At 40.7% G+C, this 21387-nt stretch overlaps 1 protein-coding gene across 1 annotated transcript; it reads left to right on the plus strand.

Annotated features, from left to right (window-relative positions):
• Positions 1–221: 221 nt before the first annotated feature.
• Positions 222–21353, plus strand: galns (galactosamine (N-acetyl)-6-sulfatase). The gene is made up of 14 exons (XM_044101193.1): positions 222–547; positions 691–814; positions 1727–1801; positions 2116–2218; positions 3234–3377; positions 4099–4165; positions 5258–5385; positions 5749–5888; positions 5988–6091; positions 9251–9393; positions 9802–9904; positions 14411–14532; positions 19182–19299; positions 20144–21353. Exons 1-14 carry the CDS (start codon positions 431–433, stop codon positions 20228–20230), a joined length of 1575 nt encoding a protein of 524 aa, XP_043957128.1. The 5' UTR covers positions 222–430; the 3' UTR covers positions 20231–21353.
• The last annotated feature ends 34 nt before the right edge of the window (positions 21354–21387 follow it).

Here is a 21387-nt window from a genome sequence, read left to right on the forward strand (position 1 = left end):
GTTGCATTCAAATGCTGAGATGAAAAACGAGCTTCTAATAAAAACAGGTTTTAAAATCTGATTCATGTTCACAGAGTGTTGAATCCACGCTATCTATATAGTTTAATTTGAATATAAATTGATATTTAACAGCTTATTTATATGTTGATAAATTGTCTGTTTTTTTTATTTAGATAATTTAAAACATTACATTAATATATTCTGTGTCTGTCAACAAATGCAGCACAAAACAAGGAATGCATTTATGTTAACCAATCAATACAGCAGAATAAAGTATTTTACAACTTAAACGCATTAAAATCTTAAGCTAACTATAAAGGACGTAAACTTTCGTTTCTTTCCTCGGGTACGTAGTGCTCTGGCAGATGAACGCTAACGCAACAATCCTCTTCCGTGATGATGCTGGTGCTCATATGACTACAGCACAGCAATGCGCGTAGTGTGTGCACCAACTTTAATTCTCATTAGCGTAACAATATGCTGTTCCTTGACAGAAAAGCAGTTAAATGGCTCATCTCCAAACATTATTATCATGCTCATGGATGACGTAAGTTACTTATCTGTGACTGATTATACAAACCAGCTATGAATGCATCTATCGACTTATCTTCATGAACTCCTTGTTGACTTGTTTTTTGCGCATAATCTTCTGTAAATATTTAGTTGACGTCCTCTGCTCTTTTTTTATAGATGGGCTGGGGGGATTTAGGGGTGCTTGGTCAGCCCTCCAAAGAGACCCCCAATCTTGATGCCATGGCAGCTCAGGGGATGCTTTTAACAAACTTCTACACCGCAAACCCACTTTGTTCCCCATGTGAGTCAGCAGAAACAGTGGTAATGCAGTATCTGAGTCATTTGTGCTTGTTTTTCAGATTAACCGAATAGATATCTCTGTTTACTAATGTAGCTTTCTTTATCTGTCTCAGTGGTTAAGGAACCGCCTGCTATGATTGAATGAAATTATGAAAGAGAGAAATGTTTGTTTTACCAGTGTAATGCCAGGTGAACAGTTGAAATATAATATCATTGTGTTGCGCCTTTTTTTATTGCTTTGAAGTTAAATGCTTCTCATTCTTCATTCGTAGAGCAATACATCATGGGGTTAGCATGTGTCAGACCTGAAAGCCTGCCAAACCAGCTCAGTGATTTTGTTTTTGTTTTCATATGTGAAGAAGATTGTGTACTTGTCTTTGTGAAATCCCCTTTCTGAAATAGCATCTATAGTTCATTAGTAATGAACTATAAATGTGGTTCATTACTAATGGTGCCAAAAGAATTATGAAGAAATTATGTGTGAAGACAAAATTTAGTTCATGCAGACCAACCACAGGCATCTAAATGGTTTGATTTTGCTAGTAGCTGCTGTTAAAGGGTGATGTCATTACCGACACCTGAACGAGTTAGACAATGGAGGATGTATGAAGCTACGTGGACGTATATACTAATTCATATGATGTGGGTCATACAGGTGTCACGGTGACCTTAGGCTTAGGGACGACAGGAATCAATACTCAGAATTTGAACAATGCCAGTGTTAACCTGAACAGCACCCATCATTCACATCTTAGCTCAAGTCTTTTATTTTTGATCTTGAATGTTAAGAATCTTCATTGCAATGTTCACATTGGAGCAGGAACTAGTGAGAATCCCATGTACAGATTTATTTGTTGACAATAAAAACATTCAAATTAAGGGCTAAAAATCTTAATATTCATTTTGTCCACAGCGCGAGCTGCGCTCCTCACCGGGAGGCTGCCTGTGAGGAATGGATTCTACACCACTAATGCTCATGCCAGGAATGGTAAGCTTTCAGAATATTTTTTGCTGCATGTAAGTTCCTCTTTCGCTATATTGTGTAAATACTGGCGGTATGTGTTTACATGGTGACCAATTTCTTCTGTCTTTCCCTTTTCTCTCACACTTAAATCTTTCAAAACATTAAACGATATGTAATGTCAGAGAAAAACAATCTGAGTTATGTCTCAAACATTTAAGTGTGACAAAATAGCAGAAATGAATCAAATGTGAGGTGGAAACACTTTTCAAACCACTGGGTTTTAGTCACATGTGTTTGCATGTGATTAAAAGCTTTTATGTATTTTTCTATTCCCGTAGCTTACACGCCACAGGAGATTGTGGGAGGAATCCCCAAGGATGAGATTTTGTTGCCTGAAATGCTAAAGAAAAACGGTTATATCAGCAAGATTGTCGGCAAGTGGTGAGTTTTGAATTATTTCCTACATTTTCTACTTTCTTTAAACATTGTAATAACTGTATTATTTGCGTTGGATGTGTTGGTCCTCCTTCACTTGTTGTTTTACTTTTATTTATTTCTTTTTTTTTAGCAACATATTGACTAAGTTTTATCTGAAAATGAACTAAGCTAAATTCTAAACTCTTTTGGTTCTTCAACTGTAATCATTTTTACTTTTGGATGAAACAAAAGAGAGAATGCACATTAAAGTCCTGATTTTGGCTGAGCCTGATCAACTATGTCAAAAATACGGAAAAAAGTATAACAAATATGTAGAGATGGTCACCAACCTATCCAAAGATGATTGCCTAATCTTTGATTATGCAACTAATTTCCTTGAAGTTAGGCAGAAGCCTTACATGTTTTGTGTTGGATAAAAAGCTTTATTACAGTAGCTTAAAACACAACCAACTTCTTGATATATTGTACATGATTGGGCCTGGCACAATAACAAATTTCACTGGTCGATATAAATTGTTCCAGCAGTTATTGCGATAAACGATAATATTGTTGTTTTGAGACCATTTTTAAGTAATTTAATGGTAATGGCAACATAATAATCCAAGAACACATTCTCAAACATCAGTAAACTTTAAATTCTAATGAATATTTAACACTGGAATTGGAAGACATTTTAAATATTCAAAATAAATAGATAAAACAACAAATCAAATGAATTTTGAAGTCTTTGTAAACAAATTTTCCTTCAAAAAAAGGGCTAGTTGAGACCAAGTCACCTAACTGAAGACTTTTATCATCCAGTGCGTAGAAAGAGAGAAAAAAAGAGATAAAAGAAAAAAATCATGCCAATGGAAATTATTGAGTTTGTTTTAATTTATCATGTGATTAACTGATTTATTGATTATTGTGACAGGCCAATACATGATTTACACTACGGTTAAATGTTCGTGATCTGTTGAGTTAGTGATTAGTCATTTTTGACTTTCAGTATTTGACTGTCCCTTCTTTGTCCATGCAGGCATCTGGGCCACAGGCCGCAGTACCTACCTCTGGAGCATGGTTTTGATGAATGGTTCGGTTCCCCAAACTGCCACTTCGGCCCTTACAACATCAGCGTCCGACCCAACATCCCCGTCTACAACAACTCTGAGATGATTGGAAGGTAGCGTCGCGCACACAGGCACAGACACAGAGACTAAAATTCAATAACAGTGTGTTTTCCCCACCTGACTCAGTTGTATATTTTGTTTGTCTGCTCCTCTGGATGAGCTCAGTGACTCCCTCCTCCCCGTCTACACTTCCTCCTCTGTACCAGCTGGGCCTGTGTATTCCATTTTCCGCCCATTTGTTTTCCCCAAAACAGCCATATGTGTATTCAGGGTCATTGGAGCCGGCAGCCGGGCGTGTTTTTCGCTTAGCCGTGGGTTTAATCAGCGCTGCATACCTGGGCCCTGGACAGAAATGTGCACACACTCACACACGTGTGCGTACGCAGAGACACACACGCCCTCGAGAGACGGCAGGTTGCGCCGCCTATGCGCGAGGACACCTGGAGGAAGTGAAGCATAAGAGAGAGATTTCTGTCACTGCTTCCACGCTTCAGTAGCGCCTCATAACAGTTCCCGCTGCTCTGCTTTGCTGAGACTTCGCACATATGTCTCCCACTCCCCCCCCAAAAAAATTCATCATCAACAAGTCGAAAATGAACTTTCGTTATCTTAATGATATTATCTGCACTAGTTTAAGTCACTTTAGAAGGAAATTAAAAGTCCCATCTGGTCCTGTGCTCAATTGAGAGAAAATAAATCAGGTTGTAAAACTGAAAAAGCAGAAGAGGTCAGACTTTGTTTAGTTGGGATGATGCCTGTCATTTGTTTTCACAGATACTTTGAGGACTTTAAGATCAATCTACGGACCGGAGAGTCAAACCTCACTTTGATGTATTTGATGGTGAGTGAGCACTTTACTAACGTCTCATTTCCAAGATTTCTGGCTCAGATCATCCGAGTCCTTTTTGGAGAAAAAAATTACAGGTTTTCTTCTATTCAAAGAAAAGAAAACAGCATGACGGAGGACTGTTTCTGACCGAAACATGAAAGCACAGAAACAAATTGTCTGTAACAAATTAGAAAATGCAGTTTTATTCTTGTGCTGCTTTCTCCAGTGGAGGTGGATTATTGACTTGTTCACACTCTTGCAATGAATCTACATCAGTCTCTCCTATTATGTTCCTATAACAGGATCAAAAGCAACATGCTGAGGCACACTGCATGCTTGAGAGGTGTAATTTATCTCCACATTAGGAGCATGTCTTTGGAAGCTGGAGTGGTGTCAGATGCACAGTGTGTTTGGACATAAAAAGCACCTTCTGAAATTTGAACTCTTGTTTTTGAAGTCTTCTGCAGCATACTGCAATAGAATCTGTTTGAATGCACAATAACTTTGCTGCATAATATTCTGCAAACTTTAAGTCTCTTAGTAGACATAGAATGTTTTTAAAAAATACATGTTTTCTGTTGTTTAATTATTATAACTCTTTTATAAGACGAGGTTCTTGTTGCACAGTTTCTTCTCCTCGTCTTCAAAAGATCTAAAATCGGTTTGTTTTGCTCATGTTTCACAAAAATCTCCAACTTAAGTTTATTAATAAAAATGTAAATAAAAGTTCATTTTAAAAGCTAAACAGTTAACAAATTCTTTTTTATGTATAAAAATAAATCAATGTAGATATGATATGAACATAATTCTGTCGGATCTGTGATTTACTCCCAACTTGTATAACTACAGTCTTTTTTTTATCTTTCTTAAGTAATTTATGGAACAATAGATTTACAAATAATGACTAATTTGGCTTATTTGAAACAAAAATAATCCAAAAATTGAACTTCCCCCCTTGAGAAACATTTCACTGTGTGACTGCCTGAAAATGCTACTGGGACAACTATTCACTTTGTAAATTTGAAAAGGTGCATGCATCGACAACATCAATGCTAAGGATATGAATTGCACTTTTTACTAACAGTAAATCTCCCACCTCTGCAGGAGGGCATGGACTTCATTCGGCGTCAGACGGAAGCCAAGCAGCCCTTCTTCCTCTACTGGGCCGCCGATGCCACTCACTCCCCGGTCTACGCCTCCAAAAGCTTCCTGGGGAAGAGTCAGCGAGGCCGGTAGGCAGAGCTGCGCAAGATAATGAATCACAGTCGCCTTTGTAATACTACTGTACAATATTACAAGTATTATGCATTCTCACTCTGTGTGCTAATTGTGTATTTGTCTGAATAAATGGTCTGTAACTGGCTTAGCATGGTGCGCATGACAGTAGATTAAAAAATGTGTGTTAATGTAACCTGTATCATCTTTGCGATGTTTAGGAATAGTATTGTAATTACATGGCTTTCTGATATCATGGTGCGGTTTACTGATAGGTTAAGCACGGCTTTTCAACAGATGCTCAAACATACTTGAGCTTCATTTCATAGAGTAAGTGAATGCATGTGGTGAGGAGGACTGTGTTTCCCTGTGTGCTGCAGCTATGGAGACGCCGTCATGGAGCTGGACCACAGCATCGGTCAGATCTTGTCGCTGCTCCAGAATCTGGGCATCGAGAAGAACACTTTTGTCTTCTTCACTTCCGACAACGGAGCAGCTCTAATGTCGGGCCCACAAGAAAGTATGTTTACATTTTTTGACTTGGAAGTAGATTTAAGTAGTTTTCTTCTTATTTGTGTCATCATGAGATTCATGCAGTTCCGTGTCTCTGATTCCTCAGGTGGCAGCAACGGGCCGTTCCTCTGTGGGAAGGAAACAACATTTGAGGGGGGCATGAGGGAGCCCGCCATCGCCTGGTGGCCTGGGCACATCAAGGGAGGCGCGGTAAGCCCACCTCCAACTTTCTGCCAAATTAAAGCCCGCTATCCTGCAGTCGTGAGTGTAAGGAAAGAGCTGGAAACAACCTGTGAATGTTTTTGCTCCCCAATTTTCTGGCCATGAAAGCAGAATTGTTCTCCGTGAAGCTGCAGGCAGGCGTATTATAAACCAGGTTGTGAAAGAATAACTAATTATTTCACTAATCTTCTTTAAATAACAGATATTTTTGGGGTGTTGTGATTTATTCTGTGTCATTTAGGGCTTTACATGTGTACACTCTGATCCACTGGCACAATTAATTTTGAGTGAGTACCACAGTACTTTTATCAAAACTGTGATTTCAGCTACAAAGCGTGCAGGCCCTTCTTTGAACCATTCCCTCAAATATTTTTAGCTGAAATAAATGCCCCCACTCTCTCTTTCTCTCTCTTTTTTTTTTCCTCTTCCTATTCCCCAATACAACCCCCTCGCCCACCCCACCCGCACCGTGATCCCCTAAGCCTGTGCGTTCTGCAAATGACTTTTAATTGTATTAGGGGCAGCTGTGACACGGGGCTGTGACGCAGAGGGATTTTGTGGAGGAGCGAGCGGAGGCTGCAGTCTGCAGTAAGCCTTGCCCCTGGCTCATCTCACAGGGTTGTGCTGGGCCCTGATAGCGCAGCGGAGTAGTGAGGGAGAGGGGGATTGGGAGCGTCTTAAGCGGCTAATCTGTTTGTGTGTTTGCTGAGGTTGGATTGAGCCGTAATGAGGACTTCAGTATCTGAATATGCCAGGCGTTCAGGATAAAGGAATGGGGAGACGGGAGGGGGCTGCAGGAAAGGAAGCAAGGGAAGAAGTAAAATAGGTAGCTGGTGAAGAAAAGAGAAAGAGCATTGGTGAAGATGCAGCGTATTGAATGCCAATGCATTTGCAATACCTTTGTCGCCTCTGTGACGTTGTATTATTGATTAACCTGCCTATGCAACAGAGAATGACTTTGTAGACAGACTTACTAAATAGATAACTTCATAAATCCTTCTATTTGTGCAGAACAATGCAAACAGATATTTGTGTGTGCTTCTGTATCCAGCTACATTTGGATTTGAGAGAGTTATGTTGAACCTCTGCTGGGCTGTGATGACAAAGCTGCTTTGTTGGAGCTACTGTACTCCACAGATCTGGATTCATCACTGTTGCATTGTTGCTTTGGAGGGAGGACAAACGAGACACAAGGTTGGCCTCTTGCTTGTTCTGTAGTCTTTTGAAATCTCTGCTGATCTGTGCTTTGTGAAAGCCCTGAAAGCTGTTGGAGATAAACGCTGGAGGCACATAAGAAAGCCTTTATGAAAAGGGGATTTTCAACAGGTCCCTTGTAATCAGGGCACACTGATTCATCTCCCCCGTCAGAAGAAGAAAGTTAAGAGAGGTAAAACTTATCAATTAGTGTGCAGGAAGTTTTGCAGGGGGTGTGTTGGAATGAGCGGGTGGGGTTGGTCTTGAAGCAGATGCAGATTCAGCATTCTCCTTGTTCCTGAGGAGGAGAAGGAAGAGGAGAAGGAGGAAGAGGAGGAGGAGGAGGAGGAGGATGATAAGTGGCGGTGGCTGTATGAACAGGGATGGGGAAGTGGGTGGGCTGTCAGGCCCCGCAACATCATGAAGCACCCAATCCCTTTTGTTGGTTTATCAGTGGCAGACACGCATTCATACGATGGTGGAGATGGGGATGAAGGTGCTGCGTCCTCCGATAGACAACGTTACCGCAAAGAAATGAAGGACAGAATGAAAATACGAACGGTTAGGAAGTGACGATTCGAACAAAGCAAACAGGGGACGAAGGGGAGACAAAGAAAAAAGTTCAGGACAGACTGAGACAGGTCATCTGTCTCGCCACTCAAAGTTTGAAACTTTGAGTTTTTGTCATACAAGTTATTCCCAGCCAAATATCAGTGCTGCTTCTCCCCCTTTACGCCCTGTTTCCTTTAATGGCAGATGTTTCTGCTAGGATCTGAAAAAAGGAAAAATGAAGTGAAGAATTCAATCTGTTGGTGTTTGTGCTTTTCAGAGAGAGTGTCTGGATGTGCAGATAGATCATGGAACTCGCTGCAGAACCTTTTCTGTGGCTACTTCTGTGGATGAAAAGAGGAATTCATTTCAGTGCTTAGGAGAAACACGCGCGCGCGCTCCGCTGTGTGTGCGTCCGCATGTGTGCTGGCCGCCGATAGGAGCGCAGCGGCACATGGCGCTGCAGCTGCACGGGCCTGATAGCACTATCTGATTGTGAGCGTGCCGTCTCCCTCTAAGGCTCGCTCAGGAGAGAATGGAACGGAAGATCAAGGATGACAGCGAAAAAATGGCATTTTATCTGAAAATAGTTCAAAGTTTATAAATAAAATAAAGCTTTTCACAGCGACTGGGAGAGAGAGATAAAACACCAGCTCGCTCCAGCTTCGGCAGCCTGCACACCCGGGCCGTGTCCTATCCCATGCTTCCTCTCCTCTCTTCCTTCTTTTTTTCCTTCTTTTTTTTTCCTCCTTCTCCAAAAACTCATTTATGGAAGGAAATGCATTTTGGAGTTTTGATAGTAAACCAGCATGTAGAGATTAGAGAGGAAACTGAAGAAATGCAACGCTTCTTCTTCATGAGGGCGCCCTATCATCCCTTTGTAGTAATAAAATGTTTCCACAAATTCTTTTTGATTCCAGAGAGTTGAGTCGACAAGTGACAAATTATAAAGTTCATCTGAGAAATGAAGAGGATGACGCTGTAATGTGCATGTTAGTGTCTGTGTACAGTCTGTTATAGAGGGAACTGTGTGTTGAAGAGTGAGGCGGCTGTTTCGTTTTTATTCTTCCATCAGACTTCGGTTCCACATTGAAATCTAGTGACTAAAAAAATGTGTTATCCAGTTTATTAAATACATTAACAGACACTCACTGCTTCTGTTTATTAAATGTTTGCTGCATGTTTTTATAGTTAAATAAAGATTACATAAAGATGAGAGACTTCAACGATGATTTTGTTCTGATTTCTGTTGGATTCAAAAACTGCTGCCTCTATCAAAGAACAAGTAGGCCAAATGTTTTTCTCAGATGTGTTATGATTCTTAGAAAGACGATCCGAAACATCAGGTCGGACCTCGTTTTGTTGATTTGTGCTCAGATCTCTTATTCCTCTGTCCCGGTGCAGGTGAGTCTGCAGCCTGCCAACGTCATGGATCTCTTCACCACCAGCCTAGCGCTGGCCGGGATCAGCCCCCCAGATGACCGAATACTGGACGGACTGGACCTGACGCCAGTGCTGTTGAACGGCTCCCACCAACTCGACAACAGGTGAATAAAAACACTGAATCCTGCTCAGAATCTCCCAGACTCTCCCAGCCTCTGTCTGACTTTGTCTTAGCTCTTAATCATCAGAAAGGAGATGCCTAGGAGGAGGTATTCTTGTTAAGACTTCTGAACTCACGGTCAGCTCTAATTCTTGTGGAGAAACAGGACATTTGCTGGTGATCCTCTGTGCTGTTCAGAGAGGAAGACTTTCTGTGACTTTGATTTGTGTTTTTGCATATTTAAAAGAAAGAATATGACCATTTGAGTCATAAACCTAAAGATGCATGAAAGAAGTGGAGTTAGGACATGATAAACATGCAAAAGAGAAATATTTTTCTTTCTGTCTAGTTTGCTGGCGTGTAAAAGAAGGTGTAAATCGAACCTTACTTTTCTCCTTTTCTTTCTCAATAGACCGATTTTCTTTTACCGTGGCAACGAGATGATGGCTGTGAGGCTTGGACAGTACAAAGCGCACTACTGGACCTGGAGCAACTCGCTGGAGGAGTTCAAAGATGTAAGACTTCCTTTCCACACACTGTCCCTTCTCTGTCTTCGTACTTCTTAAATTGCTCTGTCACATTGCGTCTCGTCGTCGCTCCTAATCTTCCTGAAACACACCAACACTTTCCTTGTTGCTCATGTTATCTCAACAATGGCTCATCAATTGACTGCTGCGTACATCAGAGAGGAATGAATATTAATGAGGAACCCCCACATGTGCCAACTGGCATCGTTCATCAACCAGTTGACTTGTTTGTTTAATCTCAGGTGGAAATACCCCCTGTTGTCCGTCCCCCCCAACCATTTACATACCACCATCCCCTCCTTGTTCTTCCACCATCGCAGTCACGCCGACTCAGTGTGGATCAAACATACCAGGAGAAGCAGGAAATCTACCACCTGAGAAGCAGGAGAATATGATGCCTTTTCGTCTCCCTTTCTCTCCGCTCTGTCCGTTACAAAAAAAAAAACACATGTCCTCCTGTCCTCCCTCCTTGGCTATGCTTTTCCTGCGATCCAGTTTGTTTTATGCCCCATCGGACGCTTAAATTGCTCTCTCCTTCAGGGCCGCTGAATCAATAGCAGGCCCCTTTATCAACTCATGTGAACTGAAGTGGAACTTCACAAATAATGGCGTCTGATTGCCTGTGAGTTGCCTATCGATTGCTGTGCGTATGAATGTGGGAGGCAGAGGGAGGGGAGAGAGCAGCGAAGAAAACATGCACATAGATGCTGTGGCTCCTCATGTGGAGGTGAACGTCTGTTTGTTCGTCTGTGAGCAAGTTTTGAATTTCTGAAAGGGGAAAGTTAAATGTCCACTTTGCTTTGTTGCTATAATGGATGGATCCTTAAACTGCGCCTGTGTATGTATCGACTAAAAATGATATTTCATACACATCCATCCATACACGCAGACAAGCTTCACATAAAAAGCCTACTGACTGAGTGTCTTATTCCTATGAGGCTACAGAACTAACAATGATTTTGATTTTTTTTTTATGTAGTCATCTATGTTCACCTTGTTTTACGAGATGTGGATCATGACTGAATGAAACCTTGGATATTAGCAGCAGAAAGTTTATTTGTGAGGCACTCCATCATTTTGGGGATGCTCTGCTCCGAGTTTAGAAGAGTCGACTTTTGGGTTGAGTCTCATCGGGTTGCCCTCTTTCTCCTCGTTGATAGATTTTCCTGTGACGTTACTTGACTGTGCTATAAAACGACACAACATGCCTGGAAAATACATGACGCCGCCTCTTTAAAAAAATCACTTAAGTTGATGATTCAAGTGCATTAATAATCGCCCCAAAATTAATGACACTCATGCCTGTAAGTGGATGAAAAAAAACTTTTTTATTATTGAGAAACGATTTAGTTTCTTAAAAATTAGTAAGGACTATAAACGCTATGGTACCGTACCCACTGAAGGAATGCTTAATCCGCAATATTCGTAAGATTTTTTCCAAAATAGATGCTCGAAGTGTTGCTTTTTCCCTTTAAACCAAAAAATACCCCCCCCGCCCCCCCCTCCCACTCCTGGGTGGTTCTGCATTTTATCTTGTCACGACTGCTGTGCTTCAGTTTGAAAGTAGCCTCGCTGTATCTGTGCTGCTAATGTCACGGGAGATACGGAGCTCTTGCTGTAATATCTTTGGCACAAGAGACAGACAGATACACAGAGCAGGCTTTTCATGCTGCTCCTCTGGGATGAGATTCTGTTTGTTTTTTGTTTTTTTTCTTTTTACTCTTCTCTGCATTTCTGAGCAGCTGGCTTCAAAAGGCAGGACAAGTCTGAATGAGTGGAAGCTCACATACGTGTGTGTGTGTGTGTGTGTAGGTGGGGTGTCAGCCTTCACTTTTGCTTCTTCTCTCCGTTCTGTATGTATTTTCAGGTGCTCCGATGAGTGATCCCAGAGGGGGGCAGCCACAGCACCTTACAGATGAATGCTTTTTCAATATTAGGAGTGCTCATCAGAAAGCCTGTGTTTGTTTGTGTTCGTGCTTCCAGGCAGGGGGGCGGCTCTCTGGGGGGGGGTTGGGGCGGTTTCTGCAGGAGAGAGTGTGACTCAATCAGGCTGCGATTACTGCCAGCCTCCTGTGAACGGCGTCAGGGAGCAGGAGCACGGAGATGAAGAGGAGGCAGGAAAAAAGTCTTGTGTTTCAGAGACTCCAAAACCCCCTTTGTGATGCACCAGCAGTCGCTCCATGAATAACACAACAGATTGGAGGACAATATTGCATATAGACAGTGTAACAATGAGTAATCAGCTCAGGGTAGCAGGTGGCTGGAAGCAAAACCCGCTGGTGTTTGCAGCGGAGTGCTCTGCAGTTTGCTGCAGATTTTCAGAGAAAAGTAATTATTTATTGAAAGTATCAAAAACGATCAAACTTTAAGCTAAAAAACGTTAGCTTAAAGTTTGACTTCTTTTTTGGAAGATTTGAATTTCGGAGAAAAAAAAAAAACACAAACTTGCTTTTCTGCCTCCTGAGAGGCTGACCTCGGACTTCATGTTTGCTCCTTTCTCACAGGCTGGCCTGTGTTTGAAATTTATGAGCGTTTTGCAGCCAAAAGTGGGCAGATCTGCCATTTCCTGTCAAATATTTTATACTAGAGCAGAACCAAGAATTCCCTTGGATGTCTGGATGATTTATAATCCGTGTTTAAAGACCACAAGCTGGCAGTATGACATTCTTTTCCATGTTTGCGCTTACTTTACTAATTATGAATGTGACTTTCAAAATGCAGTATCCTACTCAATGTAATAAATACTTCTGTATTAGGGGTGCACCGATTGCAGTTTTCTGGCTAATCAGTGATCTTTTAAAAAGCTTAACCTGCTGATTCCAATTTTGACCGATACCAATTTTTTTTTGTTTGAAATGTTGCTCAATCTAGCAAGAAAGTTGTAGAGTTGGCAATGGGATAATGGGATGACCATTGTTAATTATACACATGTAGACATAACTTGGTGGGCCGCTCTGTCAGTCAAACCTTTCTCACCAGACAGCAAAAGAGAACAGTGATTGATTCTTAGACCTTTGCCAAGCTAAATAAGATCGTAGGATAAGATCGGCTTCACATGTAAAAATCGGCCGATCACCAATCTCCCGAAATGAAGAAAATCAAGTGGCCGATAAATCGGTGCACCCCTATTCTGTACATGCATGCTATACAATCAAACTAAAGTCTTACTTGTGTCAGAACAAGTTAGATTTCATATTTATTTTTTGAATCCAAAAGTGCAAACTCTACATCGTGCCAGCACATTGTGCCTGTAAGACCTAATGTAAATGACAAGGCCTTTCATCCTTTCGTTATCCTCTCAAAGCCTTTTGATTACAAATCGCATTCACTCATTTCCATATGTGTTCATCTGTACAGTCCTGAAGGCTGAGCAGTTATTTCTCTCAATCATAGACTCACGCATACGAGAATCGATTGATTGAGAGCAAAGGGGAGCTCAGTGCCTTGTCCACAGAAAGGGATGAACCAGATGATTACCCCGCTGTGGATCTGTTTTTAATCAAAACTAAAAAACTCCCATCTTTTTGGTGTTTAAGCACGTGTTTGCTTTGAGTTTAGCATAGCAAGACAAAATCTAGGGACATTTGATGCATGAATAGGCGTGATCTGGTAATTACTGTATTTTCTTTGGCATTTTCCTCATCCCCCTGTTTCCTTTTGTGGTCATGTTATCCCCACGCCTCTCTCTTACCTCTAACATCTGGTTAAAATGCAAGGAGCTGTCAAGGTCCATCCAACTTACTGGTTATAGTGTTGGAGTACAAATTGTGAATTTATCACACTTTAAATATTTGGCCTCCAATCGGTAAATCAAAGCAGTTCTTTTGCACAAGAAAAGAAAACATTGAGAAAACAAGTGATAGTTTCAAAACTCTCTAGCCAATCCTCTAACTTTAGGTCTAATTTTATATCATAAAAGTTCTTTTTAAGATGCATAATTGTATCTTTTCTGAAAGTTTATTTGGCAATTTCTTTATTGTTTAATTTTATTTTAGAAGATAGAGTTTGTTGTTATCTTGTCAATGAGTGACAGTAATGCTGCATCAGACTTTTGGCTGCTTTTTTCTCATTTTAATTCCATATTGTGAACATTTTCAGAATGTTGTTTTTTTTTGTTTCCTAATTGTAGTTTATCCATGCATTAAAAGCTCCTAAAGTCAAGTATAATCTTTTTGCACTATGTTGTCGTGAACCTGTCACAGTTTCTTCATTTGTCTTTCTGGCTCAATCTATTAAAAATACAAATAAAACATTTTTCTTATGTCTGACACTTTCTTTGTTTTCACCCCACTTTATATGATGACTACTGAACATTAAATGGGAAAAACTTGAAAGGAAAATTCTAATGATAAACTTTAAATGATTCCCTCAGAAAGACTGAAGAATTACTCATTTAAAACCATCTGAAAAGATGACAAAAAAGTTTTACTTCTTCAGTGAAAGACATAAAGGCACTTCTTGCTTACCCCCCTTTATTTTTTCCTTTCCTTGCAGGGTGTAAATTTCTGTCCAGGTCAAGAGGTTCCAGGTGTGACGACTCATGATCAGAAAGAGCACACACTTCAGCCACTTATTTTCCATTTGGGGCGGGATCCTGGGGAGAAGTACCCACTCAGGTCAGTTGTCTCAAAAGATAAAATGTAAACCTGTCACCTGTCAAAGGATCAGGGCAACGTTTAAGCTTGGAACTGAAGAGCTTGGCGAAAGAGAGCAAATAAAGATTAAAGGGGTGGGGAGTTTAAATGTTGTTTGGCTGCTGAGCAGAATGTGTGTGTGATCAATGGAGATTCAGCGGCATGAAAAAGAAGGCGGCGGATTGATCCACTCAGCCGGAGCGCGCGTGATTACACCCTCCTCTTTGTGATTGCAAACAGCTCCTTAAAGATTGCTATCTGGCCATCAGGCCTCCTCCGGCGGGCTCCTTGCAGGTTAAAATTGCAAGATAAATTGTTCAGGTCTAAATGGAGAGCAAGTGCTGTTTAATGTGTTTTGTGTGTCTCAGTCCGAGCCACGAAGAGAGTTAAGACTCGCTGATGCCAGAGGACACACAAGCCGCCAAGGATGACTGAGACTATTACTAAATAAGGATGCAAAGATAAACGGGCGTCATCCCTTACTGTTTATTTTCAATGCAGGCTATTAATGGGATCTTTTAAGGGAGAAAAAGGCTCAGCCTGATAGCATGACTAATACATTAATATAATCTCAGAACGCTTTGATGGGAGAATATTCTTTTTATGCTTTCTGGCACCCTCCTGGCATGAAAACCTCCTACACTGACCTTTCTTTTCTGCCTTCTGATGCTCTCTGCTTTTCACATTCTGACTGCGGCCTCATCTCTCCCCGTCTTTGCTTCCGGCTCGAACTCCTTTCCGCTCTGCAGTGAGATTGGATGATAAAACATTAATGTTGTTTTTCATTTGTCCATCCTTTAGTCTCGCTATTCACTTGGAAGAATAAAAAAAAAGAGAGGCAAGAGCCAATCAATATGCAGCCATGCAATGTGCTGAGTGCTGGCAGAGAAGCGCACACATTGCTTATTTTTTTACTTCTGCAACAAGAGTCATGGGTTTGCCTCCAAGGTTGCAGTTTAAATTCAACCACCTCTTTAATCTCCTATACTTTTAATGCCACTTTCTTGAACTTTTGTTTCAAAGTTCAAGAAAGAATTCATATTTTGTTTCTTTTTCGTTTTCAGTCTGAATTATCATAAAAGTACATTAGAATCCACAAAAGGCAATATTCAAATAACTGTAACACTTCTTTGACTTCTGAAATAAAAAAATAAAAAAAACATTTTCCTTAAAAGTTTTGGGCTCTAATCTACAAGGTTTTTATAAAAGCTTCCTGGGATTTTTTCTCATCCGTGTTAATTAAATCACATTTGCTTTATGTTTAGGATCATTGTTTGTTTGCAGTATTAATTCGAACACAAGCTTTAGCTTTCTGGCTGATGTTTTCAGATATTGCTTCAAAACTTCCTAATTCTACACTTTCCTGTTGATGTCATCTATTTTGTGAAGTGCACCAGGCCCTCCTGCAGCAGAACTCCCACACAGCATGATGCTGCCACCACTCTTCACTGTTGGGATGTTGTTTTCAGGCTAGCACGCTTTGACTTTTTTTCCTTAAATATAATGATGGAATTATAACCAAGCCCTTTAATTTTGGTTTGCTCCCTGAATGCATTTGCAAAACATAATCTGGTTTGCATAATTGAACAGATGAACATGACATCTTCAGGTATCTGGCAATTGCAGCCACAAATGTGGGCCTTCACCACATTTGTGACAAAGGTCCACAAATCTCATGCTGAAATCTTGACCATGATGTCTCACAAGGAAGCAGCGTGTATGACGTGTTGTCTTGAAATCCATATTTGTGCTTCCAATGAACTCAGATGTTGCAAAGCTTAGAAATAATCTGACCTTATTAACTGGACTTTTTCAAATTGTTGTAAAGATGCAGTAATCTCACTGTTGGTAATGAAAACTTTAATGACAAGACCAAAAAAAAAAAAATCCTTAAATATTCTGGAGTTTAGGTTAATTTAATCTCAGAAAGAAAAGGTTCTGTGTCTTTTGCACTTTTAATGTGTTTCATAAAAAAAAAAAAACTAAAAAAAAACTGAAATTGGGAAAAATCAATTAGTGGGTTTTTAAATGAATGTGATTTTGATTATAACCAAAACAACCCTGAGAGTCCCAGTGTTCCCCATGTTAGATCGTCTCTCTGCCGACGTCCAGGTGCCTCCATGGGGACCTTGGCCAGGCTGGGTGGGTGTGTTCTGTCCGTGTGCTCTTAGGTCCTCCAGCTGGACTGGCTGCCTGGTCATCATTAATCTCTGTCACCACCTAAAGAGCCACTTAAGATGATGTAGGACCTGTCTGCACACATACCTTCACTACTGTCGCAAGGCGTGATACGGCAAGGAACACACACAAACACATTCCCCAATTAACCAGAAAAGTGGCATTAGTTACCATTTTGTAAACCTGAAGATCACTCAGAGTTTATGTTGTCGTTTAAGTTTGTTGGCCTGCTGGTAACTGCAGCCAGAACCTGAAAACCCCAACGTTAAGCCATCTGTTCGGAGTGCGAGGCAGACGCTGACCAGAGTCCCGCAGCTCAGTATTTCTGGGAGCCTCTGCCCTGAGATTAACACATCCCACTTTCTCACCACCCACCCGAGCTCGCGTCCCAGGAGTCCCTCCCTCATCCCTGCCGCCACACCGCAGGGGCTGCCCCTGCGTCGGCCTGGCCGCATCTGCTGCCTGCCACCAAGCTCTCGCGTCTCCAATCAATAGTCCTCACTGAAGAGCTCAATTTCCACCGGGGTGGAGAAGACGGCGGAGGGGAGGGGTGGGCAGGACAGATGTATTTGATTGTCTCCTCAATTCCCCCACCTTCTGCTACTGTGTGCTTGTTTGGAAATGAGTGTGTGTATGGGTGCGTGCGCGCGTGTGTGTTCCCGCAGTAGTGTTATGAATCAGTAATCAGAGCGGTGACACACCTGAGCAATGCCCTCATCCCCCTTGGGCGCCATACATTATAAATCAAAAGAGTGCATTTGCATAGAGCCTGCTTATTATTCCAGATTTTGCCTCTACACAAGTAAGCTAAGGGTTATAATCATGATAATGAGCTGTGCTGACTGTGAGCTTTTCATTAGCTGTATGCGGAGGGGGCACAGGAATAAATGATATTATTAGTTTTTGATTTAGAGATCCGCGTCGTGAGTTTTTCCCCTGCATAGACAAAAGAGCAGAAAACTTTGCACGCCGTGCTACTTTCTCAAAGCCATCCCCTGCTGACCACTTGTTCTGATGAAATCTCCTTCACTTGCACGGAGGAAGAAATGCAAAAATGAGAAAAGTCACAGGCACAGATCAAGATTAGCTAGAAGCAGAATTTGGAAATTTGCTAGAAAGCCTCTGCAATTTCTGTTTGTTTTTTGTTTGTTTTTTCTTTAACCAGTCTGTTTCCCTCTTGAATCACAATGCTCTGTGGCACACAAGGAGAGAGACTAATTGCAGTCAGCACACTACCAGCCAAGTAATTGTAGGCGAAGTAAAGAACGAGTATCAAGGAAAAGGAGCAGGTGCTTGCTGATGGAGGAAGCCTTGCTACCCGGTGGGAGATCTAAGAGGGGAGGGTAGGTGTGAGCTGGACAGGGCCCGGGGTTATTACTCTAATTGACACTTCACCTCACACACATGCACACGTTCCCCAGGGGCCAATCAGAGCGCCTCGGCTCTGCAGTCGAGGGATGGATGGAAGGCTGGCACAGGTGCTGCCGGCGAATGTATCAGGGGTGTAATTGCACTGCTGATATTTGTCTATCCCTGTGTCACGCCACCAGACGCCCCTCTCCCTCACCCCTCATCCCCCCAACACACACATATACACACCCACACAGCCCATTAACCCTACAGGTCCTATTGAGAGCAGCGTTCCTTTGAAAGCCTTCAGGGCCCCTGTGTTTTACACTCTGAATATAATAATGCACAGAGGTGCTCACACTCGCTGGTGTCCAACAACAGTAATTGAGAGACAGGGGATGTGATGGGGGTTACATAGTTCACCCTGCTGAGTGTGCCTTGCCAGAGCTGGTCAGAGTAGCGTGTGTTTACGCCTTTATGTTTCAGTTCTTTGATCCCAACGCTGATATAATGAGCTAAACTGCCTTAAATGTGTGTGTGGGGGCGTGTGTGTGTGTGTGATAGATATTAGTTGGAAACCAAAGAGATAAATGATCAAACTACTCTTGGATGTGTGTGACAGCATAGAGCTTGTCATGCTTGTCATACCAGGCCAAGATGTAGATTGCAGATGGATTATTACAGACAAACAGGACAGGCTGAGAGTAAGTTCAAAAGTTTAGTTTAGTTTATGGTTGTGCATGCCTTCACACTGTTGTTTGCTTTTTGACTGAATGGCAAAAGATAAACGTATCAAAAATGTTAAACTATACTAACGAGTTCCATTTTTTACAGCCAAACTATACTTTAATGCATAAATGAGGATGATTGTTTTTTAATTTCTTATTTTTTGCTGGAATCAAACTTTATCTAACTTTATTAATGAAAGCTGTAAAACACTTTTGCTTTGTTTTACCTCTTAGGAGGGAAAAAAAAAAGAGGTAATCCACAAACTGGAAATCATGGCCTGGAAAAGCCTGGCTGTTGCATCGCTCATCACTTCTTTGAATAAATGTCAGCAGTTGCCGGTTGCTGTTGTCATTTCTTATCATTTGTGCTTGCAGTGTTTTGTCTAAGGAGTACCAGGAGGTCCTGCGCAGTGTCTCTGCAGTTGTGCAGCAGCATCGGAAGACTCTGGCGCCCGGTATGCCACAGCTCAACATGTGTGACCTCGCTGTGATGGTAAGTCTGTGCATCACTCAGGTAAAGTTCATCCATATATGACTACTAATCCTGAGGTTTCAGAGGGCTGTGATTGAGCCATGTGTAGTTTTCACTGAATATATTGTTGACTCTAGTTACATTAAAGGCAATATATTCAATTTTCTATCTCACTTCAAATAATATTTATTATTAAATGAACGCTGCCAAGATCTTCGCTCGTTTTTATGTGTGCTACAGCACTGCCACCTTGTGGCCAGTGAGGGGAAGCTTCTTAAACGTTTCTATTGGTCTTTTAAACTTAATCTGTTATGCAAGTCATTGAGGATGAATATTAACAACAAGGTTTCTGTCATGCTATAAACTGCAAATTAAGCTTAATTTGCATATATCCTTTCAAATAAGCATAATTTATGTACAAAAACCTCAAAATTTCTTACATTTTAATTGAGATTCGTTTGTATATGAAAATGGTTTTAGAGGTTTTCTAGAATTGTTTGATTTCTTTAAGCAACTGAATTGTAGATGACAGTGTCAACATTGGTTATACTATTGCAATATAAATCGGTTTCTACAGAAATGTGCACTATTGCATCTGTAAACAAGAAACAGATTTGAAAGTAATTATACTTTTCCCCATTTGTTATAGAAAAGTTAAAGTTTGTTTTTCATTCTTAGGGTACACATTAATGCACAGACACAAACTTAAATTTAACTTAAAATTGTTTTTGGACAGAACAGCAGGCAAACTCTGCTAATAGCTTGCTCTTAAATGCTAAAATAACACGGATGTATTTTTAAAGAGAAATAACTTGAGGGTTGCATATTGTTTTATAAGTTTGTTTCTGACTGTTTCCTCGTACAGAACTGGTCCCCTCCTGGTTGTGAAAAGTTGGGAAAGTGCCTGAAACCACCCAAGTCTGCCCCCTGGAAGTGTAACTGGCCACACTGAGACGCACGGACAAGAAAAACAAAACTTGAAGATGTGCCTTACCGCGTATTATGAGCAAATATTTTTACTGAAGTATATTTTTGAAATCTTTGCCAAATCATTCATGTTCATTGTTACATAAAATGATATGGGAATAAATCAAGGGAAATGTGGTGCTTCTTGAACTAAATATTAATTGTGCTGAAAGGGATGATATATTTCTGCTGATTGAGCCTGAAAAGGGATCAGTTGCCCTACATTTTTCAGTCTTCACATTTTGCACTAGAAAATAAATCTATTTTTGGTATGAAGATGATGACTTTGTGGGAAGTTGTGATCTTATGCCTCGGACAGCTTTAGACAGAAGGTGTTTTTCATTTTCTCCTCTGATATCCTGGTCCTTTCTTTCTTAGATGGACTTTTACTTTATCAGGTAAAATCAGTAAATAAAAGTGGGCAAAAGTTTGATTTTACTGATGCTGCTTCTGATTGTTGTAACTATTTACATGTCCTGCAGAGAACAGCTCAGAACTTCAGAGCGTTTATAACTTGTACTTCATTTGGCCAAACAAATGAAGTGCAAGTTAAAAACCATATTTTGAATCATTCATTCTTGTGTTCGAAATCAGACTTGCTTTTTTGTCTTCTGTTTATTCACATTCACTTTATTCTTTGTGTCCTTTCTGGTTATATTTGCGATATTGTTTCATTTTTCTGTTTTGCGTTATTTAAAAATACAAAATATTGTCCAACCTTTTTGTGCAACTCTCATCTGTTGAAAAAGTGTTTTACAAAGATAATATTTGTATTAATTTTCCAAGTTGTTTTTGTGAGCCAAGTAACTGCACAGCATCCATTATATCTTTTGACAAATGCTTTAAAAGCAAAACTAAAATGATAAATTGATTGGGAGTAGCACAAGGCCCTGTATGTATATATTTATATATGTCGTTTTTAAGTTGGGTTTTTCTGCAATAACAGATAAAGTTTTTACTCAACTTTAACAGAGGTGCCAAATTGTGTGGAGAGTTCTGTATGTTTCTGTAAATTACTGATCCAATGGTTCTAACACTTTCTCCAAGTTGTCATAAATCCCTGTTGACAAAAATAAACAACCCTTCTCTAAAGCATGTATAAACTGTTTTGGTAAAATTCACAATATTGCAGAAAAAAGTAGA

Source organism: Gambusia affinis, linkage group LG02 (assembly GCF_019740435.1).
Source record: "Gambusia affinis linkage group LG02, SWU_Gaff_1.0, whole genome shotgun sequence".
NCBI lineage: Eukaryota > Metazoa > Chordata > Actinopteri > Cyprinodontiformes > Poeciliidae > Gambusia > Gambusia affinis.

Excerpts from the sequence above, each read along its gene's own strand:
- galns (XM_044101193.1), top strand. The coding sequence starts at position 431 with ATGCGCGTAGTGTGTGCACCAACTTTAATTCTCATTAGCGTAACAATA. Across the intron at positions 815-1,726 it reads AAACCCACTTTGTTCCCCAT|CGCGAGCTGCGCTCCTCACC; the intron begins GTGAGTCAGCAG and ends TTTTGTCCACAG. Across the intron at positions 1,802-2,115 it reads TAATGCTCATGCCAGGAATG|CTTACACGCCACAGGAGATT; the intron begins GTAAGCTTTCAG and ends CTATTCCCGTAG.